General features: G+C 41.6%; 1 protein-coding gene across 4 annotated transcripts; it reads right to left on the reverse strand.

Annotated features, from left to right (window-relative positions):
• On the reverse strand, positions 1-26275 carry tpst1 (tyrosylprotein sulfotransferase 1). Of its 4 annotated transcripts, none has more exons than XM_040183101.2 (6): positions 25964-26275; positions 16473-17505; positions 7732-7930; positions 2997-3047; positions 2432-2500; positions 1-402 (listed from the first exon to the last, which is right to left on the reverse strand). In XM_040183101.2, exons 2-5 carry the CDS (start codon positions 17327-17329, stop codon positions 2465-2467), a joined length of 1143 nt encoding a protein of 380 aa, XP_040039035.1. In that variant the 5' UTR covers positions 17330-17505; positions 25964-26275; the 3' UTR covers positions 1-402; positions 2432-2464. The 4 variants fall into 4 exon arrangements, with proteins under 4 accessions (XP_040039035.1, XP_040039041.1, XP_040039049.1 ...); XM_040183107.2 differs by having other exon boundaries at positions 26105-26199; XM_040183115.2 differs by lacking the exon at positions 2997-3047 and having other exon boundaries at positions 25964-26206.
• Between the last annotated feature and the right edge of the window lie 1112 nt (positions 26276-27387).

Consider the following 27387-nt stretch of genomic DNA (forward strand, 5'->3'; position numbering starts at 1 on the left):
TTTAAAAAAAGATGTTTATCATGTTAGTATCCATGATGTTTCACAATACAAAGGCATGAAAAAAGATTAAGAACATTAAAATTGGTATGGCGTCTTCCAAAAGCTAATTTTTCATTCTTAAATGTGTCTTGCGTTGTTCACTGCAGTTTCTTACAACAGAATCACAGATTTTTTTTTTTTCTCTAAGGAGCCAGAAATTATTTTAAAAAAACTTGTATAGCGTGACATGACACAAAGAAATAACAATCGGCAGACATTCTGTAGTTGTGAGACGTATTAGTAACATTTAACATTCTGCACAACATGGAAGGCCAAGAGTTCTCTGGTGAGGAGACTGTCCTGCTGTGCCCTTTGAAGCGTGAGAGGCAAGACGATGTCTGTGATTCCGCTGCACCTTGGTTCCTGTTTAAACACATGAGAATTCATTGTCATGAAATCAGAACCAAACCTTCTACGATCTTGCTCAGATATTAATCTTAAGAGAACATTTGAGGTCGCCAATACTTTCTAATCGGTTTTTCACAAAACACTAACTACTCTGACAATTAAAGAAAATGAAAGCAATTATTAATTATTTCATTACTGTTATAAGTGTGTCCGATAGGGCTGTAAAAATTGGTCAAAAAAGAAATATTCGCTTTAAAAAAAACATTCGAATATCTGGTTGCGCATTAGTCACGTCAATAACAGGACAAATTAATACAACAAGACATAACTACTTGTATAGGTAATTAATTTAAGTTTAAACAGATTTAACATATTACCTACACAAAATAGGTAAATTACCTAACGGCCAAGACCGCAGATCTCGATCTCGAGATATCTCTCTCCGCAAAGTGGCTTAAATGAACAACAACAATAAACAAATGCTGAGTGCTGATCAAGAGCTTTGTGCAAGCAATTTAAGGTCGCGATTCTTGTCCCAAATATGTCCGCCTTCATTCAGTGATTGAAACTGAAAGTGTTACAGTACCGACATTGAATGCTCCGAGCGAGCTGTGCTGTAAACACGGAACTTTTCTTTGGCACGAAACAGCAAATAATCAAAGCAGTGCAGTCAGTACAGGCACGCGCCCACCCGCTAAGCAGACAGTCGCGCCGTTGTGGTGGTTTTTTTTTTACATTTGAATATTGATTTTAACATTCGAGTTGTTTGTTTTTAACAACTTTAACCAGTGAGATCCAGCGAGATAACAGCTGTGAGACCACCGCCAGATGAGAGATTCCAGAAAATGTTAGGGCAGATTTAAACCTAGCTTCCAATTTTTGTAAAATTGCCAGTGTTTAAAAATTAAATTGATGATCTCTCACTTCGGAATTTATGAAAAGTGGCTTGAAAGACAACAGGGAAAATAAATAAAAATTCTAGCCTCTTATCAAACTGAGAACAAAAAGGTAAAATACCATGTGAGTTGCTCTCAGGCCCCGGTTAGCATCATAGCTATGCTATCATTAGCATCTGATTGGCTACTTGCTGGTAAATGCTGAGTAAAGCCCAGTTTTCAGAGAAACGTAAGGACACGTAAAGGCTGGCGCATGCTTCTGCGTCTTTACGCACCTTTATGTCAACGCACTTGTTTCAATTCATGGTTAAAAGGGTTGTGCGTGTTGCAGAGCAATTCACACAAAGACGGGACTCTCGGTCGTCTTCGACAAAAAACGTTACTCCACATGTTGTTCTGGCGGTGAATTGCTTTGCAACACGCGCAAGACTTTTAGAACCATGAATTGAAACGAGTGCGTCGACACGACGTGTAAAGACAGACGCAGAAACATGCGCCAGCCTTAAGGTGCTAAGTCCTAAAGAATCCAATTATTAAGATCCCCTCGTGCATAATTCAAGGGCAGTGACTGTACTAGGAGATTCACTGGGGAATAAGGATCAGTGTTATTTTAAGGTTATTTAAAATAAATCCAAGGAACTTTGATTTTGTGTCATCTTTGGGGGCCACTGTGGACAAAAAGTGCTCATGTTTCTGAGCCTCTCCATTTACTGACAGTCAGCACAAGCAGTCTTGGTTTTGATTCTGCTTCTCTCTATCAGGCCCAGCAGTATGGATGGTTCCTCCAGCAGTATGGAGGATCTGTTGGCTCTCTGCGGAGGCCGGCAGAGTGACTACTTCTGGTCTGCAGGTCAGAGGCTCTGGAGGCAGCAGTGAAGCCGTATGAAGCTGCTATGATTATAGGTACATGGTATTCTAAATTCTAAACCTATGCTATTGCACAGAAACCAACCCCAGGGCATTGAGAACAACAAGATAGATATAGACTGTACTATTTACTTAAATGGATTATAAAATCAATCATTTTGATGTATTAATTGTGTGTTATTGTGACCACAAACATATTGCCACACACATTTCACAAACTCAATACGTGTTTTATGTACAAAATCTCCAAAGTGCAGATAAATGCAGTGGAGGAGCTGTACCTGTGTGTTAAGGTGACGGCCTCCCTGCTGCTCCTAACTGGGTTTGGGCCTCTCTGCAGACTTCTGAATCTGTAAGAAGGAACCAGAGGCAGACGTTACAGTGTGTGCTCCCAGGATGCCAGAGGAAATGCCAGAATGCACTACTTAAAACCATAAGAACACACCCACAGTCACTCAATTTGTGCATTTACGACCTCATTTCAATGGACAAGAGGATGATTGCGTTGATACAAATTCATAGTCAGCAAGTCGATGCAGCTTCATCTGACTACCAGCGGAGGGCGCAAGTGTTCTTAAGCCAATACAAGCCATTTAAACAAAGAAACAACAGGGCAACAGAAAGAGACTAATGAACAATTAACCAAGACCCAAAACACAAAGACAACCAGAAAACGGAGACCAGAAAACAAAAAGCTGCATTTTATGGCCCAAAACAAGAGGAGATGGAAATCTGTATGGAGATTTTGACTGAGTTGCAGATGATTGAACTCAAATTAGATAATAAAAAAAGGGGGATTTGTAAAAAAAAGAAAAAGATCAACAACAGGCAGAAATGTTACTGTACCTGTGATTGTTCTTTTAGGAAATCTGGTAGCTGAAATTCACCTTTAAAGACCTGGAAAAACAAAGAGCCATTTTTAGAACTAAACAAATGAATTGAACCTGACTTCATCATGTGGATTACCATGGTGAAGATGTACCAGGTCATTGTTTGACTTTTGCACTTGACTTGTATCCTCTGGAGTAAACCGACATAAACTCCTTTAATGAACTAACAGACATAATTACCTCCTGCTCGCATCTGGAACAGATTTATTCTCCCATGCAGGAACCGTATCAATGCTGTAAAACTATATATATATATTTACCTTTCCTTTCTCTATTAATATACACAGTTGATCAACAATTTTTACATCTACCCGTCGCTTAAAGCCCACAAGGCTGCTCGTACAGCTTTCATTCTTTACTTCCTCTTTACTGAATAACCGACTGACAGGTTATGTACCACAGTCCTACGTAGTGTGATTAAATCTCTTTAACAAAAAAAAGGCGTTGGCCAGCTATAGACCTTTCTTTAACTTGCCCTTCCTCTCAGATACTTACAGAAACCGCTACAAATCAGTTTCTACACAACAATGGTTTATTTGAGGATTTTGGATTTAGAGTATTATAGCACAGAGACAGCACTGTTGAAGATGACAAACTATCTTCTAATTGCATCAAACAAACTGCTTGGCTGGTCTTGGTGCAGCATTCAACACCAATGACAAACAAGGTATTATATAGCAGTGTTTCTCACATGGCAACACACAAGGCAACTTCCCAAAAAAGAATTGCAACAAAATTGACATCTGGGCTCTTTTTCACCTAAAGTTGTATTCTACAGCGCCCGTCAGCAGAGCCCACTCTCAGAGAGACTGGCACAATTAGGTCAGCCAAGGTGCCTGCTGGTACAAGCTGCAGGTCGGACCGGCATGCCTAACTAAGGCTTGCCCTCAGGAGGTTCAATGTGGACACAGTCCAGTCAGTGTTTTTGACAAGCTGCCAGTGTGGAGCCACAATCAGCAGGGGACGTTTTCACAGTGGAAGTAGACACACACACACTATCTGGGTGGAAGGATTCCAGTGGTATTAAGTCCTCAAACAAAATGCTTCTGTCTGAACTGCACACTAAAATTCTTTGAGACCGGGTGTGTGCTTGAATTCACTGGTGTAGGTGAGGGTAGGTGGATGTAATTAGTTGGAAAAGTATCAGTTTTGGTTTGGACTGATTAATCTAACTTCATTTTTTTCAGATTTTTCTGATATTTGGTAATTGCGGCAGTTCAGCCAGCAATGCAAAGGTGTCTTTTGTATCTTTGTAGTTTCACCAAAATAACTGATTAGAACATGAGGTAAATTATGGTCAATCACTAGTTTGTTAGTACAATAAAATGCTTTAAATAAGAAGCTATTAAACCCCCCCCCCCCAAAAAAAAAATTACTAGGGTTGTCACTCGACTGCAAACAGTTTCAGTAGGAGGTCACAGACCGAAGATGCAATCAGGAACACGTCATCAGAAAAAGCAGCAACAAGATCTTCTGCACCCCAAACTGTGAACCCTCCTGCCCTCGACCACCTCTTGATATCCTGTCAATGACTACCACCAACGAGGAAGGCCAACACCCATCGTAAACGGCTCCAACTTAATGCACAGAAAGAAGAACAAAGTGCTCGCTTTAGGCAAACTGGCAATGAATGGCCTCAAGAAGGGACACCGTCACCCAGTACTCCCGCAGGACCTCCCATACCATCTCTTGGGGGACCCGGACATACGGCTTCTCCAGGTCCACAAAACAAATCCATGATCATGATCATCATGATTCTTGCAAGAGTAAAGAGGTGGTTTGTTGTTCCACGACCAGGAAGAGAACCGCATTGTTCCTCTTCAATTTGGGTTCAACTATTGGCTGAACCCTTCTTTACAGCACCTTGGAGTCAACTATGTAAAGAAGCTTGTGATTGACAGTCCTCTACCAGATCCGGATTCAGTGTCTGGTCACATGGTCACTTACTGTTGGCTGGTTAAAAAAAAAAAAAGGCTCTACTCCAAGATGGCAATGGCGAACAACTTCAAAACTGCTGTGACAAACCAATAAGAAATGCCAGGACGATTAAGTTGATTTCATATATAAAGTTTATGAGTAAGACGCGGGAATCCCATGAGGTCCACTTTAATAAATCTTTTAGACACCTTCTTTCAATGCTTGTTGAATACCAGTTGCAGTTGAGCTTTAGAAGCCGAAAAGTCCACGATGGCCGAGAGCTGATGATGGTATTTAATCATTATGACAGGATAAGCGTTGCTTCCGGCCGTGGAACCAAAGCACAGTATGCTAGATGAGGAAGTTTTGAGGCATTTGTTTCTCATCCCCCCACTGAGTCATTACTAATATTGTGGAGAAACAAATAACTTATTGATTCCAATATCCATTTCTCACCAGAAATCACAACAACTACAACACAACTTAAAAGCTATTGATTGTGCTTCATCTACAAGAACAGCTTCACTTCAATGAGGCCTTACAAACAGTCTATGTTTTGTAATTTTAACAAAGTCATTAGCGAGTACATAAAATTAGATTTCTGGGTTAAATCAATGTAAAGTCAGAGGTCGGTAAATGTGCCTTCACTAAGAACAGAGAGCCGATACCACTTCGAGTGATAACTTCTAATGCTAGTCCTCACTCACTGGTCACATAAACAGTACAAACACGCCGTCCTGCTGACTGCTTCGAAACTATTTCTGCTCTTAGCAGCTACGCCCAAACTGCATATTCTGTGTATAAATCAGGGCAAAAGAGGAGATGAGACAGATGGTAAATATTTGGATGAGCCTGGGTGAAAATTCAAGACAGCAGTTATTGCATTTTTCCCAGTTGTCTGTGGTACATTTGTACATGTTATAAGTTTTCATGGAAATATTTAAGTATGAGTCATGCTCAAGGAAAATTTCCAGACACCTGGGAAGAGTTCCAGCCTGTGTGCTTGGAAGCAACTAATTAGCCAGAATTGTTTAGACATTTGAGCAGTAAAAAAGGCTGGGGATCAAATTTGGAAAACATGCTCACAGTATTCTTCAGTCTCACTCTTGATCCTAAGCTCATGTATCCAATGAGCTTGTTAAGTCATCTCCTTCCTAGTTGGTCTTATCATTCACACATTTTCTCAGAAGGAGTACGACTGTAACTTATGGACATTAGCACCGCTTTCATTTTACAATTCATCTGTCTGAAAAATTGGGAATTTAAGTGCTGGTAAGAGCTCGAAACCTTGGCCTTCACAGACCGAGAGATAAAAGTAAAACAGTGAAGAGCATCAGACTGCAGAGCGGCGAGACACTTAACACAAACATTGCTCCTGTTCAGTGTGATTATTGTGACGGTTAGTGCTGGCATGTGGCACTGTATTGTGGTTCCTGTCATCAGTGTGTGAATGGATGGGAATGGTTAAATGATGACATGTAGTGTTAAAGCCGTGTGAGTGGTCGGATGACTAGAAAAGCGCTATATAAGTAGGCCTGTCGCAATAATTGATATATTTACTTATCGCACAAAATATGATTATGAGCGCATTCATTTTTGGTCCTGCGATAGATTTTCTTTTTACATATAAATGAACGTCACTAACATTTTAGTCGCGCTGTCCTCTTGTCTGCTTTCATTGCCGAAAGCGGAGGCGGGGCTTAGGCAGCGCGTCCACACGCAGAGCGGACGCCGACAGGGAAATAGAATGCGTGAAAGCACTGTGTCCAAATGGACTTGGTTACAAAGTCGCAATCTTCGGCTTCGGGGTGGGAACACTTTGGCTTTAAGCCGAATGAAAGGAGAGCCAATAACGTGAACAATCCGGTACGTCGACCTTGTTCAAAAACAGTGCCAACGGAAACAGGCAACACAATTAAGCTAAAATCTCACCTGAAACAACAACCATGCACCCAGTCTTTCAACCTGAACTACTGTCGGTTCCTCCAGACTGCTCGTTCGCTTCTTTGGCCGGGAGGAACGAAGGGCAACGTGCCCGGACCGCCGTCCTGCGTTCTTTTCGGGCCAGCCGATTGTTAGCAGAACTGGGCCGCCCCATCTCTCCCTGCAGCCACAGAGCCACTTTCCAGTATTACTATGCTATTATATAGTCATTATCAGTGGCATAAAATGGTCTGAAAATTGCAATATCATCGGTTATCGCAAATCATGTTGGTGGAATAATTGCACAACACAACTCTGACACCGTGACAGCCCTAAACACTACTAACCTAAAATCTCACCTAAAACGCAACCATCCCTTCCAGTCTTTCAACCTAAACTCCGAACCGCGGGTCCGCCTCTTTGGCCATATATACACAAATAACGTCCATTTACCATAATCAACTTGGAGTTATACGGTGATGATTAAGTGCTCCCTTTTTTTATCAGTGTATGAAGCTAAAGCCAAATTCATACACGGTTAGCATTAAAAACTATGGTGTTTATGTGTTGGACTGTGTTCTGGTCAATGTCATTTGTCTCGGTGAAGGCTAACCTAGTCAACTGCTGGCTGTAGCTTCAGAATAACCGCAAGAACATCTATTGAGGGTTGTATAAATCTTCACATTCAACTCTCAGTGTAAAAGTAGAATAGCACATTTCCTTCATAGAACTGTGACTTCCGTAAGAATAAATTGAGATTCTTAACTTTAATAACAAATAAAAACTTAAGACTGACTCACAATAAAATCATAAATAAAAAATTGAAAGAGCTTGTACTGGTCTGTACTCACCCTTCTGGTGTTGTCCAGGACTTTGGGGTCAGGCCGGCCATAGTTTGGGGGGTTGGCATGTGGGTCATAGCCCAGTCTGGACAGCATGGGGGCGATGACAGCCATGTCCCTCACTACATCAGCTGGGATCTTTCCCACCCACTTGGACAATGCCTCTACATTAACAGGCTTGATGACCTGGTCTGTGGACCTCTCCACCCTGGCAAGGTAGAGAAAAATGTTTTTCAGCTCTTCTTCCTTGTTAGGCACAATTGCAATGTTAAAAATCCTAGGTGTTAACAGTGGGTGTATTCGTTACTATATGCATGCAAAAAAAATGCATGTAGAATGCGTCACGTCCCCAATCATGTACGTTGTATTTTGGATTTCCACTAATCTAAACATACCTATATGCAATTCACAAAGACTGATCCTTAAAATGAACCGGTTTGTATTCATGAGCCTTACTGTTAACCTATTTATGTTATTAGCGTACTCGCTATGACTAGTCGTAGAGGAACCTATTGTATTTTAAGGAACTATTATTATTATTAGGATCCTTTTCTAATTTGGGCAGTGTAATGTTGAGATCGTCGTCTTTAGAAATTGCATGAAGCTTCAACTATGTGAGCGTGGTTCGTTTGGCAAAATACCAGTTAGCCATGAAAATTGAAGTTGGCCATATATGATCTAATCTGCTCCATATTTCTCGTATGTCATGACCTCCTTACCTTGTAGACATCCATATCATTTTTAATCCGTCATTGTGCAGCCTGGTGGCAACATGAAGTTTTGTGTTTTTTACTTTACACCCTGCTCCTCGCAGATTCATTAGTTCCCTCTAAAATGTCAGAAAAGACCCAAGACCTTGATAATGTTAAAGATAAAGCCTGTAAAGTATCATTCACAACAAGGCATCAGTCCACGCGGTTATTGACCCGTGCAATCGTCATCGATTAAGGTAATGACCAAGAAGGTGTGGAATGGTAATGACGGTTCCCTCGCTTCTGACAGATGAGAGGCTCGTTTGTTATTTTTATACTGACTTGTTTTGCGGCACGCAGCACTGTTGTTCCGTTTGGTTACCGCTACTACACTACCTCCCCTTTTTGGGGGGCTTTATCATATCCAAAAAGTTGTTAAATTTGGCATGCATATCAAGACCTATATAAAATAGGTGACACCCTAAAAATAGAAGAAATGCCTCTATAGCACCCCCATGAAATTCTAAAAGTACAACAGTAAGTCAGTTTTCCCCCCCAAACAACCGATTGACTTGAAATTTGGCACACTTGTGCTCTTTGTTATGCGCCACAAAAAGGTCAACCATGGCATTTAAATGCAACGAATTAAATTTTCCTTCATTTTGAATTGTCAAAAAACATTAGTTCAACGTAGGGCTGTGCGGTACGGCCAAAAATCCATATCGCGGTATTTAGATAGATTGACGGCATCCCGGTATGTGACAGTATTGCGTTTTCAAGCAAACACATAATTCATTGAACCCGGAATGGACCGGCGGCTAGCCGAACAGCTGCTCGCAGCTCGCCGGCCAACTTGCTCGCAACTGGTCGGCTTGTTAGCATGTTAGCTTGTTAGCGTGCTAGCTTGTTGTGTCTGCTAGTGTTGCTGTTGCCACCAGAGGATTGACAGACTTTGACAGACTTTGCAAGAAATAGTTTTCTGATCCAACATAACTTAGATTGGAGTTTCCAAAACCGAAAACCTTCCAAACAGACACCGCTCCAAAGTTGGGCAAAGTTGTGTTGTGCATCTGTGGTCTCTCGTTGTTTCTCTTGTATCGCTCTTTTCTGTGTTTTCATGTAGCAACAGAGTCACTTCTTGTTGTCAGCTGTACCCAGCATGCAGTTCGGCGGGGTCCTTTTTATAAATGTACAATTATATGTTACAAATTGTTTGTGTCACAAGCTGTTGTGTTGTGGTGTTTTACCCTGTTAAGAGTGTTTGTTGTGGGTGATTTATTGTTGTTATAAAGTTATAACCATGACTCAATCTCAACATACGTAGGACAAGTAGCTCCGACCACTGAGTGCTCCTCGAATAAATTCTGCCGCCTGCCAAAGAGTCAGTTCTTGTGGCGTAACATGAATATATACATTTTTTGCCTAATTATCACATTATCACTGAGAATTTAAGTTGTTTCAACTCATACATTACCTAATCTGCTCCATATTTCTCATGTCATTACCTCCTTACCCTGTAGACATCCATGTGATAAGTTTGAATCCTAGTCATAGAGACACCTGGTGGAAACAAGTTGAACCCGCCGCAGGTGTTCTTGACCTCGTTTGTCCAGCCAGTCCCCCGACATGCGCAGAGTAGCGAGGACTCGTCCATCGCTGCTCGCAGCTTTAATTTGGTATAGTGTTTATTTTTTGATAATTTCCCAAAGGACAAATTCAATTCTTGTTGTATATCCTGTTAGTTAATAAAGTTCTTGCTGGCACATTACAGATCCACTCTTTGTATTTGAATTGACAGTGGGATTACTCTAAAGATGTAGCCCACAGAGCATTGTTAGCATGGAAATGTTTTTAAGTTTCATTCCATTTTATTTTGTATACCCCAAAATTGCAAATTATAAATTTGCCTCAGCGGGCTTTACAGTCTGTACACATGCAATTGTCTCTCCCAAAAACCCTCACATCGGCACAGGAAAAATAAACACTGTATGTAATATTAGTAAAAGTAAAATGAACTGCATCCATTTGTAATTGGTCAGATTTGAAAAAGCTAGCATGAACTCCCCGAACACCCAATTTGTCTGTCGGGAGAACACGAATGTTGCTGGAAAATATCTGCCAGTTTTTAATAAATGCGTAAAACAGGAGATCCTTTTTTTAAAAGCAGTATTTTCCAGATGTGCATGACATTCACAAGAGTGAAGACGGAAGGAATGACTGATACGGACTCATATCTGCGCTTTATTTGTTCCAGAGTATTGTGACGGGAGGAATATTTTTTTACTACGGATTTTATTTTTTTAGGTATATCAAATATCCACAAATCAGAAATCAGTTCTGAATGTATTATTTTGTTTAACACTAAAATTGAAGATTATTGAAATGTAACTAATAAGAGTTAGTGAACAAAACAGAGTACATTGGAAGTAACACTTAAATCCGAACAATACCATCTCTATAAAAGCAGTTATTTTTCCATAAATTAAAACCGATTAATTTCCTTGGTATCACTCAGTCCAGGTCCTCCCTGCCTTGCTTTCCCCGTCTGATTCAGTACATCAATATTCCAGTTCACTTTCCTCTAATCCATTTACTTTGCAATTGAATCTTTACGCTGTACGGGTATAGTCTCCTGCATGATTAATACACTGAATTGTTTTCTTTTCATCTGAGGGGAATGGTGGAGAGACGGGCAAAGAACCAAAAATCCACTCAGCAAAAAAAGTAAGGAATCACTTTAGGTAACTGCATCGAGACCTAAGGCTAGTAAGTGTTGTGGAAAATGGAAAAAATAAAGACATGACGGAGTATAGCAAGTGCAGCTTAGCTTCACCTTCATGTCAGATACTTCAGTCAGGACACGTCATTCACCAATTTCCGGTGCTAGCTGCCAACCAGGACTAAACTTTTAAACCCAGCATCTGAAGGAATTCAGGCACACACAAAAATGGAGCAGTCGATCGGATTGAAAGATTAGTCGCTCAAGCTTGTTGTTACCCTTTAAATAAAAATTTCCACAGCCGACCTAGAAGAATGCACAGCCAATTTAATGAATTCTATTTTTTATTATGGGGATTTTGGGGACGGGGTGAAAAAAAAGCTTCATAGTCATTTTTTAGGCCTCTGCTCCAAAAACTGCAGGCACATACTGTATATCTGCAACTACAGTCTACTGGTATAATTCTGGTGTGATAATAAAAGGGAACACTTGTGAGTTTGTTTCAGATGTGCAAATATCAGTATATATGTTACTGGTACACACTTACTGGAAAATGAAGATGCCACTCAGCAAAAACGAAATCTTTCAGACAAAACAAAAAAGCGTAACAAAAAAGTTAGTGAAGTTTTAGTCTCGGGTCGAACGGGCGAGGTTTTAAAGCTAGAAAATGCACATCCTCAAACTAGAAAAGGTAATTTATTCGCTCTGCTCCATACGCTGTTTTGTTTAGCATCTTTTGCTTCCTCTGCAACCATACTTACTTGCCTTCACTTTGCATGGAAGCTACTCGTCCAAATAATATGCTTTTGGTGTGAATGCAGCATTAGAGGTGGGCAAAGAGAGAGGTCATAAATACGGCTCTATTGCCAGTTTCCAAAATGTGTACTTTCTTTTGAGAAAGATGTCAGCAGATTTGCATTGGTCTCTATGGAGCAATTGGTTGGACTTTGTCTCGCTGTTCTGTGACCCCAAGTAAAGGTCTGTTGGGTTCCATAGCCACATGCCTAAGACGAGCACAAGCACCCTATGATTTTATCCAAAAATGAAGCATGAAGAGTGAATATTGTGGCAATGAGGGCAAACTGATGCTGCTCTCCCCTCAATCTCTTCAGTTTCTTAGTTCCTCCCAAGAACCTCAAAAAAAGGAATGATTTCTGTGTAACCCAGCATATCCGGTGGACATTCTTTACATGAAAAATACCGGGATTTCTTTTTTTTTCTTCCTAAAACGCAAAAGGTGAGGAGCATTTCTGATTGATAAGCGACAATGTGATTTGTGTGCCTGGTATTTGTTTGTTTGTGCAAAACTCGGTGAGGGGCTGACTGAGAGATGGTATAGTGTGTTTAATCTGTGTAAACAGCTTGCTTTTTGTCGTCTGGTTTCTTTGTTAGCATCTACCTTCAATTGATAGGCCCCAAAATGCACCACGTGTGCCCAGTCTTGTTGAAAATCGGATATGATGATGCCCAGCTTCCGATGTTTCTTGTGGTGTGCAACATTATCAGTTTGTCACCAGTATGTTGAAGATTTATCGGTGATCATGACATGAGACTGGGTGCCCCCACATGTCCAAAAAACAACAACAATAACTGGATATATAGATCATCAATGAACCACAATTGGTATCGATCGCAAAAAAAGCAGCAAAACCCTTATATATTTGACCACTGATCCGATCAGTGATCCATGAATCATTTTAAGATCAGCGGCACCCCTACTCAACAGCATTATAAAAATAAAATGAGGGGGATATGAATATCCCAACTGTGTGTTTCCTGTTATCAATGTACAATCATTCACAGCCAAGCTCCAGTCAAGGTACAATGTGCAAACACTCCTCTTGGTCTTAAATGTGATGTGACAATAAAAACCTTTCTGCCCATTACATGACCATTTCCCCTCAGCCTGATGCTCTTAATTGGCCTCTGGCTTGTCAATTATTCATTGCTAGGCCTCCAATGCCCAATGTGGTGTTCTGTATCACCAGCAGCTGATAACAGAATCAGATAGAGGCATCAAGATGGGACTAATGGGATGGAGCGGTGGGGAGGAGGATTGGACCGTCCCCCCGCTCGGAGATAAATAATGGAGCAAGTAGCTCAGCAAGGCAAGGTCAGGTAATTGATGTTATTGCAATGGGGCCTACTTAGATAGTCTTGAAGTTAGAGACCCGAAGCTGCAGGATGCTAGAGAGCAAGTTTCTGTTAAGTCAAGAATTTAGTTGTGATCAACGGAGGAAAAAAAACAGTCCTAGTAATGAAATAGAAAACATAAGTGCCCTATTTTGGGGATTTGGTTGTAGCCCTCTCTGGATGACATAAAATTTGGGGAAGTTGCTGTATTCTTTTTCTTTTTCAAAAGGGGTGGGCAGGGAGACTTGTGATTAGGCGTAAATCTCCCCATTGTGTGGCTCATTATACATGCAAATGTTTACCACCACCGACAAAGTGCAGCTTAACGCAGCATTAACAAAGGCAGCGCCACAGAGCTACAGGTCAGAGGAGCATGGTGGTGTAAACCGCTCAATAGAAAACCAGAGCTGCATGCAAGCAATCCCGTTTGTACATAAATACCTCAGAAGATGGTGGTGAAGACAAGCTGAATGATGAAACATTTGTATTCCATTGGTTGGTCTTTTTGTTAACTAAGCCAATGGCAATAAGGTTTAAAGTTTAAAGCGCTTTACGGTCCGACAGGCTAATGGTATGGCAAACTCACTGCAAAACTTCTCTGCAACAAGGACCCATTTGCAAAGCAAGAGGTGGCCGGCATGGTATGAGCTTAATATTGTACCGGTACGGAGCTAGCCGTAACTCATCCTGACTGCAGAGCCCATGCGGAGTAAAGCAGTCTAAAATCTGCACGGTTAAAATGTTATATGTGATGGACAGAAAAACATTACATCTGGGTTCTTTGCATTCTTGTGGTGGCAGAATGTAACGGAAGGCATTTCTGTCAGCTACGTTTGTTTTGTCTCTGCCTTTTGCCCTTTTTTTGTCCTGAAACCGCTCATGTGAGCTACACAAAGGAGCAGCGTGGCTACAACTAAACCAATGGATGCAGAGAAGTATTACTTTCTTGGTGGGCAAGCGGCTGTGTCCAGCATTGTTTGCGAACCACATGGTGGATCTGTTTTGGCCCTGCTAAGACAAAGCAGTGCCTCCATGCCTATCTGCAACTCAGCCCAGAGCACTTTGGTTAGGGTCGCTATTCATTCATATTTAATCAGATTCAATTTCTGGTGGGGTGACGTGTGCACTAATCACCCTCTCCCTCCCTATCGCTCTCTCCATTTAGTATGGTTCGGCCTCCAGTTTGTTTTCCCATTTCAAGTGGCCCAGCATTCTACAGTTGTACAAGTAGAACGTTTAAAGAGTCCTCGCCGTTGAGCCGGAGCAGTCAAGTGTTCTTGCATGGCTGAGCAGCATTTGCTATCTACGTGCTATCTACACTTGAACCACCATACACCCCGGACAGAATGTTATGCTGAGCTTCTGGATCCTTTAGCTTAGTCCACTGGATTGATGTTGTTGTGATACAATAAATATAATAAATATAGATACGTTTGTTTTTCTTCACGGTCAGTTGAAATTATAATAGCAAAATCTGTTGTTGCCATTACAATAAAGTGATTTTGGTCTGTGATGACTCCAATCAGTGCAAGTCATCTGTGCAATGAGTAATGACCATGAATATATGGAATAATTGTGACGGTTCCCTCGCTGAGAGCCTTGTTTTCATATCGATTTTGCACTTACGGTATGTAAGTGTTGTTGAAATGTTGGTTGACGCTACTACTCATCATTATTAGTAGTAGTCAGGCGTACAGACTGGGACTGTTCGACTGGGCGAAGGAGGTAGATCGCCATGACTTGGACGATTGAAAAGTAGCTTGCGAGCCGAAAAAGTGAGCAGCCCTGGCTTAGGCTATATTTACATAAGGGATGGTTGAACCTGGATCTGTCACATTGAAATGGAAGACGTCACGTCATTTTTCAAGAGCAAAATTATCCAATAAAGTCCTCGTTCAAAAACTATTAAACTGATACTAAATTGATACGCTTAAATTATTGATATGGATAAAAAAAAATTCTTATTGGAGATCAAGATCAGTATGCAGAGATGCCAAAGTCCTGACAGATTAAATATTATACTCTACGGACAAGCTAGCTTTGTGCTTTTAGCATCATGGAAAACCCAACACTTATTGTAAACTGTACTTAAATACAGTAGAAGTTGAATAAATGTCCCATTCTACCACTGAAAAATTGGTAGTTAAAAATGCTTTTCCAACTAGTAAGAAAGTTGGTCGTACCAGTGTTCTCCCAGAGGAAGTGTGTGTGTTATGATGCTACGTGGAAGGATGAGGTTTTAGCAGAGGGAGTAGGGAGGGAAAACAAATAATTAGTAATTAGTGTTAATAATTAGTGTTTCCTCAGTCTTCCAGAGGCTAACCACTCAAGTCACTAGAACCAAAACATCTCTGACACCAGGCCGGGCCATTAGGAGAAGCTGCTTACAGTATCACAGAGGCACAGTCTCATGTGTTCATTAATGTCTGGGTTCCTCGCGGTGCTCAGCCGTGCAAGGCTTCATTTCTAAATGAGACCTAATAATGAAAGTCTTCAAGGCCAACATGCTTATTTTAAAGGTGGCAGTAAGAAATATTTTATAAAAGTGGATCTTTGCAAGGTAAATCACTGCAGAATCCTACTTTTGTTCACTTTTGAAGTGAGGACCGTTACTTCCCTCCATTAAGTCTTCTGGTGCTGGTGTTCACTCAATATCTAGTTTGACAAGCATGATAATTTAGTGTTAACTCGTTAACAAAAGCAGTAAAGCAGGGCTGGTATAGTTTGCAAGACTAAAAGACACGTGTCCAAGTCTGGCTGTGGTTGGCCGATTTGCAACGGTCAACCCCTCTTTTGAATTGTCTGATCGTATTGGAACCAACTAGAATGACGAGCAAAGGAGCAACAACTCCTTTAGCTATTCAGATTCTCTAACCCCCCCACCCCCCTAACATTAGTAAAAAGCAACAAGAAGCTGTGGTCATGCAAGATGGATGCTAAACGTATTACAGTGCAGAATGAGCAGATTAATTTCAAAATTTTGTTCAAAACGACAAGGGTAGGATGCATGTGTGAAGTGTTGAGTGGTTCTTTTACTCTAAATTTGGCCAGCGAACAGAGGTTGCGCATCCTACTACCACCTCTCACCTCCCGTCGGCTGGTCTGTTCCCCCCGGAAAAGTTATAAACCTAGGGAAGTGAGCTTGATTGGCATCCATGCTTTAACTATTGCAACTAAATGTTCTAGAAGTGGTCAACATTACTCACTTGGAGAGGGACACTCCTCCAGCTTTCCCAATGAGCTCCTCGTGGCGGAGGACTGCATCATTCCAAGGAACGTCAAGGAATTTCAGCAGTGTCTTCATCCATTTCTCAGGATGAAGGACCAACTCTTCATAGTGCATAGGTAGGCATTTGTCAGCTGCCTCCAGGCACTGAGTGTACATAGTCTCTATCGCCCGATTCCACTTGGTCAGGCAGTCGCGGTAGCTGCCCAGGTCAAATCCGGCGATTGTTACCTTCCTCGAGATCATGGAATGGACGGAAGCCCGGCCGTCGCGAATCATGAGCACAAACTTGGCACGTGGAAAGATTTTGGCCAGGTAGGAGAGTGACTTCAAAGCAAAAGGGTCCTTGTTGCAGAGAAAGTTGGCAGGCTCTCCGTGTTTGACAATGATTTCCAGGAGGAAGGCCTGCATGGCAGCATCCAGCACCTCATCCGTTACGCCTGCCTCGTCCAGGCGCATCTTCTCCCGGCCCGAGCGGCTCCACATCTGCTTCATGGCCAGAATACGAGGGATGACCCGGGTCTCTTCACCACAGCGCACCTCGGGGTGGGCATCCAACATAGCTCGCATTAGCGTGGTTCCACTGCGGGGCACACCCCCAATGAAGATGAGTGGCATGTCTTTGTTGTAAACGAAGGGCATGCTAAGATTTTGCCCTGTCCGTAGGGTGGTCCGCATGCTGCCCCCCAGGGCAGACAGAGGCAGGATGGCGCCCAACTGGCCATGCTCTTCGATGCGTTGGTGGCACTCCATGGCGTGGCGGCCCAGGTAGAAGACCGTGACCGAGCTGATGACCAGACACGCCACCAGCAAGTTCTGTTTCAGCTTGCCAATCATTTTGCAGAACGCAGGAAGGAGAGGACGATATCACCACGGGACCAAATTGAGGGGAGAAATGGGGGTAAAACAAACGGTCATCAAGGTTCCCACTCTCTATGGTAGGTTGCCGGGAACCGGGCATGGATCAAGTTCCCTGGTGTACAGCAGCCGTTGAGTCCCCAGCTCCATGAGGCCTGAATTGTTAAACAAAAAGAAATATAGTTGTAAGTATACACCAGGGCAGTGTTCCTCAATTCCATGACAAAACCTTACCAAAAGTATAATTTTATCAGCAATATTCTAAAATACAGAGCAATATCAGGCAGAGAATGAAATCGAACTTGCTTATCATTATGCACTTCAACATCTCAGAATAATTCCACAGAGGGGAAACTGGTCGGAGTAGTCACGTCTTTTTTAATTGAAGATATTTTGAACACTTTGGTTACATTTTACTTTGCAATTTTTAAATTTAAACCCAAATTTGACACAAAAGTGCTTCAAACATAATGGTCTTGAGACTATTCAATAGTCTTGCTTCCAGCAACGGTCTCCTCGACGTGTAATGAAGAGTAAGTAGACAGAACTCAACGACCACTGAAAAAGATAAATGACAAACTCGTAGAACCAAAGATAGCTCTGGCTAGATGGTACTTCGGCTTTGATTTATCAGCGAGTGGTAATAGTGACATTTAACAGTCAGCTTCTGATTGAGTCACATGTCAAGTTTCTCGTTGATAGAGTGAGGTTAAACTGCTAGAAGGCTTTTGTGAAGGCCTTTACGTCAGCTGAATGGCACAGTCAAAAAGGAGATTTTTTATAACTTCCCCTCTTTGCTCGAAATGCCCCATTCCATCATCAATGAATTGTCTGATCTCAATGATTAGGACAAAAGTGACACGGAAATGATCGACAACTTCCTTACAAAAATTGGTAGAGCGTCAAATGACCCTGAAGATTTTTGATGCTGTAAAATTAACAAAAATTAAAACTTTAAACCCCCCTGACGCCATTACACCACAGGGAGAGACAGTGCAGGATGCAAAAACAGTGGATTAATTCCATCATTTCTGTGAAAACTGGTAAGACATATTTAGGGTTTTTTCACTTTGATGTTTTGGTCGGTTTTGCACTTCAGCTCGTCATGATTTGTCTGAGAGAAAGGTTTAAAGATATCCCCGGATTCTTGCCGTCATAGCATTTAGCATCGAAGCAGGGAAGCATGCATATCTTTGTTCATGAGCAAACTTTATTTTGGTCTTTATTTTTATTACCGGGACTGATTTGCGCAGTTATGAGATATTTTTGGTTCATCCGCTGCAATGGCTTAGTGCCTATTGTACTCTAACCTCTGTATGGTTTGTCTGAGAGAAATATTGTAAAGGTATCACTAGATTCAGGGCAGTCCACTGGTGCGGTTTGTGTTTTGTTTTTTACTACACTGACTAAAGTTGTGTTCGGAGTATTTTAGAAGTTTATCATTGCATATTGTTGCCAGGACTCTAATGCGTCAAACCAGGTGAACCTGAAATGTCGGTTCTAGCTTGGTTCAGGACCCATCTGGTCACCAAAGGTGGGTGTTTTGTCTGTGCAGGCGTCTAAGCCTCAGTCGCACCCCTGAGAAGGAGCCACAGGAATGCCTCACTTACGTACGACATTCTGTTTGATCAAAGTATATTTTTAGGTCACAACAATCAAACATAAATTGATGATCATGTAAAGTGATCAATCATAGTTAAGTCACTACCAAAAATAAACATTTAAAATGTTGTTGTCGAGACATGTCAATCCAAACCATTGATGTCGACCAGTGATTATTAACGAGTGGGCTGCACGCAAAAATGTTCCCCCCCGGCGAGGAAAAGACTGTCGCATGTGTATTTGCTATAGAAAATAAAGTATGACTGTTTACAAGCCGCCAGCATTGACTTTACCGTCTCCGTGTGACAGGCTGCTTTTCATCACATCGGAGCGATAAGCCCAGTGATCCAGACTCTCCCTTGATTGTATCGCAGGGACTGTCTGGATGCACATTCATCTGGACAAAGCACAACAGAATGACTAAGACAACGTCATCTGCTTTGCTCTAGCTTTTTATGTTTCATTTATAGACTGTATATAGACTCTTCCCTCAACAGACTATTTTTCCCTGACTTTTGCTGAGAAAAACATCAGGAGCAACGTGCCAAAGCTCTAGATGAGCCCCGCTGCTCACAGTGTCAGACACATTGTTGCTATTAGGCAAACATCTTCAAATGTTAACTCTTAGTTATACAAGTGAGGAGCATTTCACAATCAAACATTATAGGCAATTCCTTGCATTTTCCTCCTATTGGGACTGAAACATTTAAAAATGTGCAAAGACTGTACCAAGGATGATCATAAGGTGTAGCATCTGATATGGTTTATTTGTTAGGCTTTGCTTTTAGCCCCCTTAGCTTCTCACATCTCTGTGACCTCTTCATGGTGTTTCATTGTTAAAGGAAGGGGAAGTCATAAAATGTGCCTGGCTGCAAACATGTTAGGTCTATCAGTAAGAGAAGCATGTCGGTTCCCTAAAGGGGAACGGAGTGCAGCTCAGGTCAAGCCCCTTTGACATCGAACATCATTCTCTTTAAGTCCTTACCGAAAACAGCCACTGAACAAAATTATAGACAGAGGATATTAAGTAACTAAATGCACTACAATTATCTAGAACATTAAACCGAACAGGCAGTGTTTTGCAGCAGAGCAGAAAAGTGACGTTTGTGAGAACAAAGAGGTGGAATGGGAGAAATACAACAGCAGATGAGACGTTGGTATTAACACACGCCTGTCAAGTCAAATCAACATCACAGCACTTTTCTTATTCAAAACAAATTTGATCATTAGTAAGAAATACTAACGGTGTTGATTATACATTCAACCTGCGTCTGTCTCCCTTTTGTGTGCCTGCTTGACTCAGACCAGTGTCGTGTTACATCTTGCACTGGTGCTGAAATGTGTTTGTGTTAAATGAATTGAGGCTTTCCACTCCCGTTATTGATATAGTATCCTACTCGCAGGATTTTTTTTTTCTTCAATTGATCTGTTAGGGGAAGCAGTGGAGAATGACACCGCTCTCCATGGAGTACCGGTGAAACCAAACCACATCAACACTTAATAACTACCTCATGAAGCCCTGGTGGGAGAAGTCTGCGATACCAATGTGTACATGAATGTAACAGCGGGGTTCTACTGGCCGCTCTTCTTAGACATGGCCAGGTTGAAAGGTTTCTTCCATTAGGTGTTCGAGCGGATGAAGGGTTACTGGCAGAGGCCCAAGAGAATCAGTTGGTTTGAGCTATCCGTCATATAACGCTGCACGGAACTTGTTGCTTTTGTCCACACTTATTGAAGAGTGGAGGGATTAAAAATGAAGCATGGCTGGCTGAGCCATGTACTACGCTGTATCCTCCACACTTTGTCCTCCACACCCTATAAATTACAATGTTCCGTGGAAACTGTAGCCCGGGTCTCTGACTGCTGTCCTCATACTGACAAATGGTCCCTCCTTTATAAAGTCTCCAAACAAACATCTGATCTGGTACATTCTTGAACGTCCCCTCTAGAGGATCAACCAGCTGGACTGTGACCAATACATTGTGCACAACCTTTAACCCTCAGGCTGCCATCAATCACATGGTATGAGCAAACACAATCCACCTCCAGCTGGACTGTGTTACAGCGATAATGGATGTCGTTCTCCAACCTCTGGTTCTGTAAAGTAAAGCCAAAGCGGAAACTCCTTCGGCCTGTGTCCACATCGCACCATTTTCTGAGCGCCAGACTAGACTCCCGTTTCCCAGCGTCAAGAAGATCGACATTCCAAATGATTTTGTCCTCCAGACTTACCATATGAAAGCACACAAGACAGTTCTTCCCCTCGGTTTAAAACTGGGGGTGGGGGGGGACCAGAACAGACAAAGTCCAATATTGTTTCATCAGCAGAATAATCATATTCATCACCAACAACAGCCATTACGTGTGGCCCCCTCCTCTTCTAAAGGAACAGAATGCACATCATGCTGGGACTTTCCATAATAAATAATAACTAATGTTGGATTAAACAAACTTGTGTGTGATGCTAGCTTTGACCTGAATGTTAAGGTCCATTGGACTGAATCATTTCTGCTAGATTTGACCTCACGTGGTTGCAGGGGTGCAATATGTCTTTCTCCATCCTGAATAAGTTGAGCAATCACTCCCCCACTCGAAAAGTAAACTAAATGTCAGCTAATGTCTTACTGGAGTACACATGCAGTTCACACAGGACGTGGTCACACTTTGAAACACAGCAGTCCTTCCTGCATTGCGAAAAAAGGCTGTTACCATACACGCGGTTAAAGTAATGAAACATCCAGCAGATACACACCCACCATTCCAATGCAAAGGTTTTAAAGGCCGCATCACTAATCAGTGATGTGGCGCGTTGGAGTAGATCTGCCAATGACTTGACTCAGTGGAAGTGTGTCATTGGGAGGAAGAACTTGAGTAGTATCAACACAATTTCAAAGGCACCCGGACACACTGGTCATGGACCATCTGTGTGGGAGGGTTCTCTGGAGATTTTTATCTTAAGGTTCTTGGTTGTTTATCATACTGAAGTTGGTTATCCTTTTCTCCGGGGAGGGCGATATTTCTCACATTTGACTGTGGGATATCAAAAACGTCAAAATACACATCATTTGTGTGTGCTGTTAAGGCTGTCAGCTTGGTAAGCAGGACAATACTATACAATCAAAAAACATAAAAGCATATGTGACAGTGCGTTCAGCCGGTTTATCCAAATAAATACATTTGTGTTCGTTTTCCTGCAATAGTGAAATTAATTTGGCTCCATGGAAAGTTGCAAATCCAGAAATAATGTATACAGAGCTAACAATATCCTCCTGTTTATATCAACAACATCAATATTGCTCTTGCAATTAGGGCTGCAATTAACAATTACTCTTATTTAATCAAAACAATAAAAATATACTATACTATATAATACTTCAAATATTTTAATATTTTAACCAGTCTTTCCCTGACCGACAATCTATACTGTTTGTTCTCTTTGGTGGATAAACAAAAAAAGGTAAAGAGGACAGTGTTGTCACATTGTTCACATGTTTTTATTTGATCTAAATTGCGTGTTGCATCTGCAAACCACCACTGTAGATGAAAATACAGTAATTAGACAAAGCTAATAATTAGAACCAAAATGGCTGTTTTATCAAATAATAAATCTATGAATCTATTATAGTTTATAGCTTTCTGACAATAGATGAATTGATAATCAATAGTGTCGTTGTAACTAATATATCACGTTTCAATGTGGCCAAAATGGTTAGATACCAAAAAACGGTGCCTGAGCAGATTCTTTTACACTACTCTGTAAATGGTAGGCTATCGTTACCTGCTGCCACGACCGAGTCATCAGTGCGGTTAAGATTAGCTAGCGCGAGCAATCCTGGTGCACTTTAAACAAATGGAAAAGCTTGTTTTATCTTTTGATAACGAAAGTTACAATGAGTCAGAAATGAACAAAGACTCATCTTAAGCAATGTGGTAACTTATTGTTTGTCCTTCATAGAAGAGGTTAAGACATGTAGTGCCTGAGGCGTGCATTGTGAACCCTGAGCCTTGCCCTCCTTTATTCTAAAGATTGACTAATTATATTATGAACACAACTCTCAAATGTATATGGTAGTCCTCTATGTCTTAAATATATAACTAACACACACAGATATTAATTATATATATGAATGCAAAAAAAAGGGTTAGGAACACTAACCCTAACCCCCAAAAAACAGCAGCGTCACGACTGTCTGCTTTGAGGGTGAGAGCGTGCCTGAGGTCAGGGAGAGGTCACAGGAGTCACACTCTCTGGCACAGAGTCACTGCTGACAGTTGACTTGCGTGGAAGATGGAAAAAGGTGCAGAACCGAGCTTGACCGAGCAGAGAAAGTGATTGTAACCTCCAAAAAATAATTTCTGCTAGATTTGACCTCACGTGGTTGCAGATGTGCAATATGTCTTCACACTGCCTAAGCAGTATGCGTTCTCCATCCCAGATAAGTTGAAACATCACTCCCCGACTCGAAAAGTAAACTAAATGTCTTACTGGAGTACACATGCAGTTCACGCAGGACGTGGTCACACTTTAAAACACAGCAGTCCTTCCTGCATTGCGAAAAGGTTGTTACCACCACACCATACACCCGGTTAAAGGACAAATGTCTGGAAATATTTTGATCAGTTGATGGTAAACCTGTTGAGCCTACAGCTAAAGTAGTGTGTAAGCTCTTGATCAGCACTTGTTTATTGTTCATTTAAACCGCTATGCAGAGGGGGCGAGAAAGAGAAAGAAAAAAACGAGCGAGAGGCCAAGGTCTGCGGTCTTGGCCACTAGTTCATTTACTTATTTTTGTATTGGTAATTTGTTAAATATGTTTAAACTTAAACGGCGGCACGGTGGCGTGGTGGTTAGCACTGTTGCCTCACAGCAAGAAGGTCCTGGGTTCGATTCTGGCCTTTCTGTGTGGAGTCTGCATGTTCTCCCCGTGTCTGCGTGGGTTCTCTCCGGGTTCTCCGGCTTCCTCCCACAGTCCAAAGACATGCTCTGGGGATCAGGTTAATTGGGGACTTTAAATTGCCCGTAGGTGTGTGAATGTGAGTGTGAATGGTTGTATGTCTCTGTGTAGCCCTGCGATTGGCTGGCGACCAATCCAGGGTGTACCCTGTCTATCGCCCGAAGTTGGCTGGGATGGACTCCAGCCCCCCCGCGACCCTGTGTGCAGGATAAGCGGTTTGAAAATGGATGGATGGATGTTTAAACTTACTATACTAAACTAATTACCTATACAAGTAGTTATGTCTTGTTGTGTTAATTTCTCCTGTTATTGACGTGCCTAACGCACAACCAAAAATTTGAATGTGTTTTTTTAAAGAAAATCGTTTTTGGACAGCACTAACATATATACCGATCTATATTGGGGCTTTTAAAGTTAACGTGTTAATCTATGAGGTTATTGAGATTAATGCGATAAAATATTTTAGTTAGCAGTTAAAGCAATTTTGTTTACTTCCTGTGTTCGTTGACCCCGGAAACAAGACAGTAGAGTGTTTTTTGCATTTAAAGTTAAAAAAAAGAGGGGGGTAAGTGGCAAACTGATGGTGGTCTACTTCCATCTCAACATCTACCCTGCACGGCACACCGTCTGCAGAGGACCACAACTGTTGCCTTGAAAGACAGTGGTTTGAAAACGTCCTGGCTACATGTGGGGAGATTTTTGAGCACTTCAAAACACGGCCCGTCAAATGAATTGAGAGCACGGCAGACTGCACGAGGACAGCAGAGAGAGTCACTAGTTCAACATGTTCCACCTGGTGGAACTCTGCCTTGGAGTTGATCAAATGTCTGAGGTTTTGTTATTTAGTTGTTTAAACACAAAACTACACACATTTGAGATACACCTCTATTGACAGCCCTAATATGTAGACACACACACACACACACACACACACCTTCTGAAGGCAAAAGGGGTCCAACCTCTTAGTAGCAGGGTGTACCTAATAAGAGGAGTGAATGAGCGAGTATTTACACAGTTGAAAATCCAATAGTGACACGAGGGGTCAATTAACCTTACAGGCCTTGCAGCAAAAGAGGAGAGGGGCTTCTTCTTTAAATCCTCTGAACAATTTATGAACCAGGCATTTTCCTGCTAGTTTGACATCTGCAGTACGCAATTAAGATGCTTTAGGAGCCTGACAAAACTTCGCTAAGAAAATAACCAGGTTTCCACTGTCTGTGGATCTCACATGAATATATGGAGCAAACTACTTAGCATAAGCTAGACAGATGTGATTAACTGAGGCTTGGTCATTTTTTTCCAAGCTGCACTTACAGGCCAAAACACGTACACAACCCTATGACATTCCATTATATATTTAAGTCATCGGCCTGCCCAACCTCAAACCAAACTATTACAATTCTGCGTCCAATAGACATCGCGAGGAGCACAGTTCAATGGAAGTCAATGGAGGGTTCCGTTTGTGATTTGGTCTGGTTAATTTAACATGAGTATCTAAACCCAAAAGCCTAGAAATGTACATGAAACGTGGACGTTACGTAGTGTGACAAACGCTGCGTTCGTGTGGAATAGAGGGAAGAGGGTTTCTAGGTGTTGTGACGAGTTATTTTCCAGTGCAGAGGGTTCATCACGTTTTTAAAATGTCTTCACATTTGTTAAAAAAAAAAAAAGATCTCGGTGTCTAAAACGGAGTGTGTGACCTAATGTCACGTCATGAATCCCCTGGACTTACGGGCGGCATGTAACGGCCCTTTCCGTCAACGTGACGTTACATACCGGAATAAATGCATTCGCGGCATGTTGTTCGTTTATACGTGATTATATAAGCGGGGATAATACGGTTATCCGATCTTAATAGCGAACACGCCGAACACGAGCAATAGTGTCACCCGCGGGAGAATTAGCTATGTTGAGGTTAAGAAGCTGACATAACACGGTAAAAAACACACACACGCTGGACACAAATGAGCGTTTGATTGTCGTAGCTCGCGGGCTACAAGGACCCAGCAGAGAGGACATAGCAACAACATCACAGCGCCAAAAAAACAAAACCTACCCAATGCTGCGGATACGGCGCAGGAGACTCAGGTTTTTGGTCAGAAAACTCGAACAAAATCCAGCGCCAATGTCAGGACAGTCCCACTGTCCTCTTCACTCACTTTCCGGGCATTTTGCGTGTACACAACGGTACACTTACCGTGTCCGCCACACGATGGACGGGCTCGCTGCGCTGTTTGACTGAAGACGAGACCAACCAGACTGCTACAACTTGAGTGCGCTGCCGATGTAGAAAGAGCAGCTGTGATTGGTCTACAATGCAGCGAGGAGGTTGTGTGTCAGAGACGCCGATTGGTCAAACATTGTGGGGCAGATTTGATGTAGATTTAAAAGCACAGTACGTTCATATTTCAGTGTTTTATGTTTTATGTTCGGCAAAACGGCAATAATCAATTTAACTTTATTATTTCCATTCATAAATATAGATTCCAATATATTCAATATATATATTACCCATACATTAATATCATAAAGTGGGAAATATAAACGTCTAAGATGTCTACGTGGTGTAAAATCATAATATATAGAATATAAACAATGGCTCATAACATGATGGATCTCGGTATGGGGTCAGGGATGTAGATAGGCCTGTGTATTTACATTATCGGATATAAAGTGGCCCATATGTGATGTACAAGTACGTGGTAAATAGAGAATGTTCATGATTGTTTACATAATATTGCCCTTAATTTCCCAGTAATAATCTAAATAGCCAATGTTTCCTGTGAGTAACATGTACAATTGGGATGGTAAATAAATACATGTGAAAATGGCTCACACAGGGACAAACATATTTTGGATACCAACATCGTCTTATTGCCACAAACAACATTTTGCCTCCTTTATTACTTACTTTATTAGTGGATGTAGTCATGTGATGCATGAAATTGAAGTTGAAGTCAGAGGTGGGCCTAAGGTGTTATTCCCTGTCTATAATAGCCTCAAAAGTCATGTGGATTGCACGCAGCAATTCAATAACCTGGTGTAATTTTGCAGTAAAAAAGAATATTCAACATCAATTTGACACAAATATTTTATAAGATTCTTCTTTTTACAGATGGACTCTATATTCGAAACCGTATACTTTCGTCAGTTTGTGGGGGGATTGCACAAATAAACAGTTAGAATGATAGTTATGTAAATCCTACAGGCCCATGGACAAAAAATTACCAACTGGGCTCCAAATATAAATAATACAGTACCACGATTGCCTTTCTGTTTCAGATCTAATGACCTTGAGAGATACTGCTATAAATCAAAAAAGGATCTTGCCGCTGTGGTCAAGCAGAAACTTCAAGCATATCAAATGACTGGATATAGGATATTTATTTAAATATTTAAACAAATATTCATCTAGCCCAGTCAAATGTCTTGAAAGTGAATGGACAGATGACACCTACAGGCTATTAAATAAGATCATCC

This window comes from Gasterosteus aculeatus, chromosome 1 (genome assembly GCF_964276395.1).
Source record: "Gasterosteus aculeatus chromosome 1, fGasAcu3.hap1.1, whole genome shotgun sequence".
Lineage (NCBI taxonomy): Eukaryota > Metazoa > Chordata > Actinopteri > Perciformes > Gasterosteidae > Gasterosteus > Gasterosteus aculeatus.